This window comes from Austrofundulus limnaeus, unplaced genomic scaffold (genome assembly GCF_001266775.1).
Source record: "Austrofundulus limnaeus strain Quisiro unplaced genomic scaffold, Austrofundulus_limnaeus-1.0 Scaffold506, whole genome shotgun sequence".
Taxonomy (NCBI): Eukaryota; Metazoa; Chordata; class Actinopteri; order Cyprinodontiformes; family Rivulidae; genus Austrofundulus; species Austrofundulus limnaeus.
In genome coordinates, this window is record NW_013952908.1 from 94,485 (window position 1) to 102,222 (window position 7,738).

The window sequence follows — 7,738 nt, forward strand, 5'->3', positions numbered from 1 at the left end:
ACACACACACACACACACACACACACACACACACACACACACACACACACACACACACACACATACACATTATACAGTTTGTAGATTTAGCGGTCGATATTTATACATCATCATTCCTGGCGTACGAGTCCCAGGAGCAGGAGACTGTGTGTCCACCTTCATGCTTGTTTGCAGGTTAACGTCCAGATTTTTCACACTGCTCCTTAAATCAGCTCACAGATCGATGCTGAACGTTTTACCCAACGACATGAAGACGTTTTACTGAAATAAAACATTTTAAATCAACATGAAGACGTTTAACTGAAATAAAACATTTTAACTCAACATGAAGACGTTTTACTGAAATAAAACATTTTAAAGCCATAAGAAAAATTAAACTTCACTCATCCTAACCGTTCCTAAAGATCTGAGCAGAAATATTTATTTCCTGCTCAGAGTTTTCTTCGCTGTACTTCATAAAAAGCGCCGTGCTGTCGCCTCTCGGCCCTCTGCGGCGCTGCTCGGTCCAATCTGCATTAATGTGAGTCCTGGTCGGATGTGGGGCCGCTGACAGGAGCTCAGAGGGTCTCATCGATCCGAGGGGACTCCAGCCGACCCGTCTGTCAGGTCCACAGTCCACCAGGGGGTGTGGTGGGAGGTGACGGTGGAGGAGGAGGTGTCAGGATTATTGTCTCCAGTGTGCCGTCGCCGTGCCGCATTAGAGCCCATCGATCGGTCGGGCCATCGATCGCTGACATGCCGACGGGCCGAGCCGAGCCGCTCCTGTCTGACCAGGACTGGGGCTYTAACACGCGTGTTGGAGATGACATGTCAGGTCAGACCACCTGATCTGAGCGGGCTTACTTCCTGACAACAAAGATTTCTGTAAAGTGACCTGTTGAAGTGGAAACCATCCATCCACAGCCAGGCTCTGGTTTTATTATTTGTTTCAGTTTTTATTGTCAGAGAGACTTTCACTTCCTGTCTGAGGCGTTATTTCTTCTTCTATTAAAGACATGAAGCAGGAATCGTTCATGTTTGGTGAAYTGATGTGAGCAGTTCTGACCCACAGAAGGAAAAATGATGCTGGGAGGTCGGATCGACAGGAATTTGGAAAGTTTTGTGGGTTTTTGTTGGCAGAGAAGTCGTTCACAGGTTGAAATCCCACAGGGGGTTCTGAGTGAGTGAGAACCGGAAAGGTGGGAGGATCTGCGAGGAGCTGAGGACCGAGTTACGCTGGCTGGAAAGGAAAACACATCAGAGCCCAGCTCAGGACCGTAATGAGGAGGAGGAGGAGGAGGAGGAGGGTCTACCAATGTTTAAAAACCAGAAAACCTTTAAAGTTTAAAGGAAAGATCGAAGATTTTACAAAACATCTGAGAGAAAATTCAGTTTCTGCAGCTGAGGGAAGAAACTGAAGCTGGAAACCAGATTAAAACCAAAACACCACTTTGAAACCTGAACACCAGGAAACTGGTTTAGAATCCAGTTTGGAAACCTGGAGGCTAGGGCTGTGTGGTATAACAGTATGAAGTTGGCCTACAGTAGAAATGGACCCTCTACCTGTCGTCAGTTACATCATCACACCTGTGTCAACAGGACTGAGTGCAGAGACACCTGAGCAGGAGGAGTTTTAAAACATCACCAAGAGTGAGTCTTCACCACAACAAAACCAGCTGACCCAGCACAGCCCCCGGCTGCCACCAAAGACCACCTACACAGCCCCCACCCCAGAAGAAACACTACACACCCACCCCAACATTCAGACAACTCTCAGAACATATAGACACCCAGGCTGGGTTGGCCTATCCCCTCCCATGGGCCACTGGCCCCGCCCCCAGCCAACCCAACCCCCCAGCTCATGAGACCCGCAGCCCACCAGCACACCTAAGGCCCCCACCCAGAGCCAGGCGCCAGAGCACAAACCGGCCCAGAACTCGACAACCCGCCCGCCAGGACTAAAGCCCCCCAGCCCCACCAGGACCACAGCCCAGGGGCAGCACGACCCCAGAAGCCTAAGCCCCCCCACGCCCACCATGTGATGAAGCCGACCAGCTGAGCCCAGAGATGGTGATCTGATGGTTCAGCAGAGGCTGTCTCAAGACTAATGTGATCTAATAACAGATTTCTGTACTGGTTAATACTGAGAGCGTTTTCATTTTTCCAGTTCAAGAGGATGGTTTTCTTTGTGATWCATAAGAGTGAAAATCATTTCAGATGTGTTTTTCTCTGAGGTGACATCATCTAAAATAGCCAATAAATCAACAGATGGAGAGAGTGGGATATAACATTTCAGACATTTAGACAAGTCTTCACAACCCCTGCTCCAGAACCTCTGACCAGGTGGACAGAACCAGAGTGCATGGATGTCATTGTCAGGTATATTGTGTGTAGTTTGTTCGTAATACTTTGGGTTTTTTGTTAATGAAAAGTGTGTTACAAATTAAATTTATTATTATTATTATTATTATCAACAACAACAACAACAACAACAACAACAACAACAACAACAACAACAACAACAACAACAATAATAATAATAAGGAAACCAGTTTGGGAACCAGTGTAGACACAAGGAAACCAGGAACCAGTATAAACATACGGAAGCCAGTTTGGAACCAGTATAAAAATAAAGAAACCAGCTTGGAACCAGTATAGACATAAGTAAGCCCGTTTGAAACCAGTATAGACATAAGGAAACCATTTGGAACCAGTATAGACATAAGAAAGCCAGTTTGAAACCAGTATAGACATAAGGAAACCATTTGGAACCAGTATAGACATAATGAAACCAGTATAGAAACAGTATAGACATAAGGAAACCAGTATAGAACCAGTATAGACATAAGGAAACCAGTATAGAACCAGTATAGACATAAGGAAACCAGTATAGAACCAGTATAGACATAAGGAAACCAGTACAGAACCAGTATAGACATAAAGAAACCAGTTTGTGAACTGGGTTTGGTTTCTCCCACTGCCATGAAAGACTGTTGAAGCTTCTCTGTTAGCAGAACATCTCATGAAGCATTGTACAGACTCTAATGTGACCTTTAGCTGCGGCGGCCATCTTGAACTGASTTGTTTCTAAAAGTTAATCAGCTGTAGGCCTGAGTCCAAACATTTCATAAACTTATAAAAACATTTTTGTTTAAAATCGTGTTTTTAGCTTTAAGTTGGTGTTCGGCTCCTTTCAGCTCTAACTCAGGTTCAGCCTTTTGAACACATTTCATCCTTCAGGCTGTTTTTRCAGGAGTATTTATCTGACAGAGTGTTGACCTTTGACCTTTGACCTGGACCAGCTCCTGGCAGGTAAGTCTGGTAGGAAGTAGAACATCTCACCTGTTTGGTCATGGAGTCTATCAGCCGAACGTAGAGGTCCTGCTCCGTCCTGATGCCTGAAAGACACGGTAACGAGACAAACACCGTTACACAACATGCATACATGCATTAGCCCGTTATGCTAATTCCATGAAAGGCCCTGAACAAAAGGAGCGCCTGCTCATAATGTGCTGTAACTGAACAGTGATGTTATTTATGTCCTGGTTGTGTATTCATGTTAGCTCAGGCTATCGTCCTGCCTGCTCCTCCTCCTCCTCCTCGTCTACAAACACAAACATCAGCGCCGCTGCAGAGCTGTTTATTATTTATGGGACGGGCCGGCGTTAACTGCCGAGCGCCTCTCTGCCCCCCRCCGCCGTCTTCCTCCAGGAGAACAAGGAATCCTCATCCTCCGACAAATTAAATATCAATCAGGAGCGCTCGTCTTTTATTAGCCATGCATCCGGGCGTAAATGTGACACGGGCGCGGCGTGGGGGCGGAGGAAGGAGAACGCGGGGAACACCTGTTAGCGGCGCGGCGCCTCTAATTGTAGCGGATGCTGCGGGTTTTTGTTTCGGGCCGTTTCCCTCGCAGCTTCCTGCGCCTCCTAATTGACATGATTCACTCGTCGGTCTGCGGCCTAAATGGCGGCGATCCGTCCCGGTTGCAGATGAGGTCAATTACCTCGGAGCGACGCTAATTCCACGCTCCGTATTAGAGTGATTTATCCCGGCCTGGAGGAAAACGCTCCTTTATGTCCCACTTTATCTGCTGCTGCTGCTGCGGGGGTCTGAGAGCATTACGGCCCGCTGGATCCGGGCCAGAACAGAACTGAGCTGTGTGTTTCCAATCAGCCCGGCCCCACCTCCCATCAGCACCGACCCAATGCACTAAACAGAACTCAGGTCTGTCACAGATTCCAGATGTCTGCGGTTCTGATAATGAGAAACTTTTTCCAGACTTAAAGCCGAGTTAAACTTCCCGTCCAGTGAAGTGACCTTTAATATGTAAACTAAATCATCGGACCGCCCGCCCGCTCAGCTGGTCTGGTCTGAGGGGTGGGGGGGTATCATTAACTCTCCTTTATCGACCAATGCTGCAAATCTAGAGGAAAAAAAKCTTCATTTAGGTTTAATGTCAGCAAAGAGGAAAAATCACGTCTCTGGTGGATTCACACTCTCAAGAAGTGGGTCCAATTTACTGCTTTTGAGCTTTCAGAACAGGGTTCCTACAGCTGAAAACAAATTAAATTTAAGACTTTTAACACCTCTTTAATGCCACTTGAATTTTATTTTRAGACCAACTTCACAAAAAAACAATACGGGAAAAAAAATCAAAAAGAAAAGATCAAGATGAGATTAGATGCATCCGGACAAAACCCCAAAAAACTTAGCGACAATTTTACCCAAATGTTTACTTTAAACAAAATTTTGTTAACTTTAACAACATAATTTTTTTAAACTAAATAAATGTAACCAATTATTTTAAAATTTGAGATGAATTAGAATAAACCTAATTAGCTACAATGTTTTTAATACCTCTGAAAGGTTGATTTAAGACATTTTAAGGCTAATTAAGGCCTTATTTTTGGATTGATGAATTCAATGCCTTTTAGTGCTTTTTAAGGATCTGCAGGAACCCTGCAGAACCCACAGACCACGACAGGACAGAACACACCCACCAGCAGGTCCTGCAAACCCGAGACCAGGTCCAAAAACCAGATCTATCAATAAAAAAATGCTTTTATTTTGATGCAGGGTGGAGCACGGTTCTGTTCAGTTCGTTACGCAAGGCGAGTAGTATGTGGTTTTACAGGACCCCGATCCAAGCCCAGGGCCCCCGATCCAAGCCCAGAGCCCCCGATCCAAGCCCAGAGCCCCCGATCCAAGCCCAGAACCCCCGATCCAAGCCCAGAACCATGTTGGTTTTCTTTATCCTGATTATTGGACTGGAAGTGAAACACGCTGCAGCCTGAAGAAGCCTTCAGCTCTAACGTGGGTTAAAGCAAAAAAAGAAAAATCTTTTGACTGAAATATTTTCCTGCAATGATGAGGCTCAGCTGCATGTTTAAAACTAAGAACATTACAAACTTTACCCAGTAAACAGGTCAAATACTGATAACCACTAACAGTGAATTTAGGAGGCATTTCTTTGCCTGGTTTAATGACAGGTCCACTCATAAACTGACATGACATCATGCAGCCTTCAGAACATAAACTAACTCTGTGACAAACAATGATGACATCAAGGAAATAACTGTGGTCGGTGTTGTCAGCTTGAAAAACTGATACATGGTTTGGAACTGGTTAGATCACTAACGATGGATTGACTGATTTATTTATTGACCTTTCTTTGACCAGACAAATCCTAATTATTTATTTGAAAATTATAGCAAATATATGTCTGTTATATGGAGCAAAATGACTTGAAAATACATTTTTTATTAGTTAGACTGATCTATTTTTAAAAATTACTATTTTTTAAACAGTAATTTTAATTGTTCAAGCTCATGTAATCATTTAATACTGTTTATTCTACATATTTGATCATTTATTTAATTATCACAGAGCAGTTCTGTCACAGTGGTTCTAAATATAAACAGGCAGTGAAGAATGAAAGTTGTATATTTATGATAAACTACAGAAACATTGGAAACATGGTGAGGATGAGGAGGTAAACATTAAACAGATTCATCTTTGCTTCAGTATGGGACAAACACATGTTAGTGAACGGTGTCTCGGCTCGGTTCGCTCTTTGGTACTCACGCAGAACGCACGCGTCCTCGCTAGCGATGGAGGGGTTTATATTTGGAGCTAACATTATTGTRGTAAAACAGGACATGTGGCAGAACACTTTATAACTTGTGAAATGTTGTAGGACAGTAGAGTAAAAGCTGGACAGATGAACAAACTGAATGTTGTGCGCAGCCTTTGCACAAAGATTGGTCACATCATTGAACATATCTGTTGGATAACGGCGCTCTGAGCACAAATATTTAATTTAAAGTTAAGTTTTATGGACCAAAGACCAAGGAGTGAATGAGGGAGGAGAGGTTTTTTTCTCCCTTACAGCTGACAGAAAGCCGTGGTGGTGACAGAGAACGTTAAGCCCTGTAACATCAGTTTGTGCAGAAGAGCTAAAATAAATGAGCTCTGAGGCGACGGAGGCTCGACTCACCGTTACTGTAGAGGAGCTGGAGCCTGTAGTGGATCCCGTTGTTGGTTTTCTCTCCGTTGTACTCCTGTAAAAACACAGAACCACTTTAATCTCATGAAGGATCAATAAAACAGCCAGGAAGCTGAGAAACAGGTTCTAYACCAGAGCTGACCCATCCAACATGGCCGCCTCAGACCAGCGTGGAGTCTAACAGGTGAAACACTGTCTGACATTCAGGACAAATCAGACATTAAGAAGTCTTCATGTTTGTTCTCGGTGGATCTAAGGAGAACATCCTGATGGTAAACAGGTTCCTAACATCAGCTTCCTGTCGTCGACCCACCGCTGAGCGACGGAGAGGAAATAAAACTCTTCCTCTTCATCACATCAGATTTTAAACACTCCTCTCTGCTGACCTTCCTGCCGTCCTTCTTCTCTCCCTTTATTCCTCGTTTTACTCGGCTCCTCTCCCCCCGTCTGAGCCCACGTCAGCCGGCCGCTCCGTGCCAACCGCGCCTGCCGGCGTTGGCTCGGCCCCAGCGCGTCGGGCCCAGACACTGGAGGTCAAAGCAGAGGTGAGGTAAGCGAGTGGGTGGAGGATCTGGTGCCAGCTGGCAGCCCATCAAAGAACAAACATCCCAAATCCTGCCTGGATGGTTTTAACGAGCCTCGTCACTTTCTGAGTCTGATCAGAACAAAACTGAATTTATCCAAAGCTGAGAGAAATCTGAGGAACCAGGTTCAGGTTCCATCAACCAGACAAAACCTGCAGGATCCCCGAAAGACCTGGAGCCTTTAGGGTCTCTGGTGGACCTCTGAAGGACTACGGTGGTCCTATAAAGGTCTATGGTGGAAAAACCTCTAAAGGACTACACTGGACCTCTGAAGGTCTACAATGGACCTCTGAAGGTCTACACTGGGCCTCTGNATGGACCTCTGAAGGAATACACTGGACCTATAAAGGTCTATAGTGGACGAACCTCTGAAGGTCTACGGTGGTCCTATAAAGATCTACAGTGGACGAACCTCTGAAGGTCTACGGTAGTCCTATAAAGGTCTACAGTGGAAAAACCTCTGAAGGTCTACACTGGACAAACCTCTGAAGGTCTACAGTGCACCTATGAAGGTCTACGGTGGTCCTATAAAGGTCTACAGTGGAAAAACCTCTGAAGGTCTACACTGGACAAACCTCTGAAGGTCTACAGTGCACCTATGAAGGTCTACGGTGGTCCTATAAAGGTCTACAGTGGAAAAACCTCTGAAGGTCTACACTGGACCTCT

At 45.2% G+C, this 7,738-nt stretch overlaps 1 protein-coding gene across 1 annotated transcript in view; it reads right to left on the reverse strand.

Moving 5' to 3' along the window:
- The window catches only part of LOC106530281 (transcription factor COE1), a gene marked incomplete at its 3' end in the record, with an annotated part of 92,051 nt that extends 84,971 nt beyond the window's left edge, over window positions 1–7,080 (reverse strand). Inside the window, 4 exon segments of the mRNA XM_014025874.1 lie at window positions 3,248–3,377; window positions 6,479–6,542; window positions 6,654–6,664; window positions 6,969–7,080. Coding sequence (XP_013881328.1) covers window positions 3,248–3,377; window positions 6,479–6,542; window positions 6,654–6,664; window positions 6,969–7,080 — 317 coding nt within the window.
- Window positions 7,081–7,738: the final 658 nt, after the last annotated feature.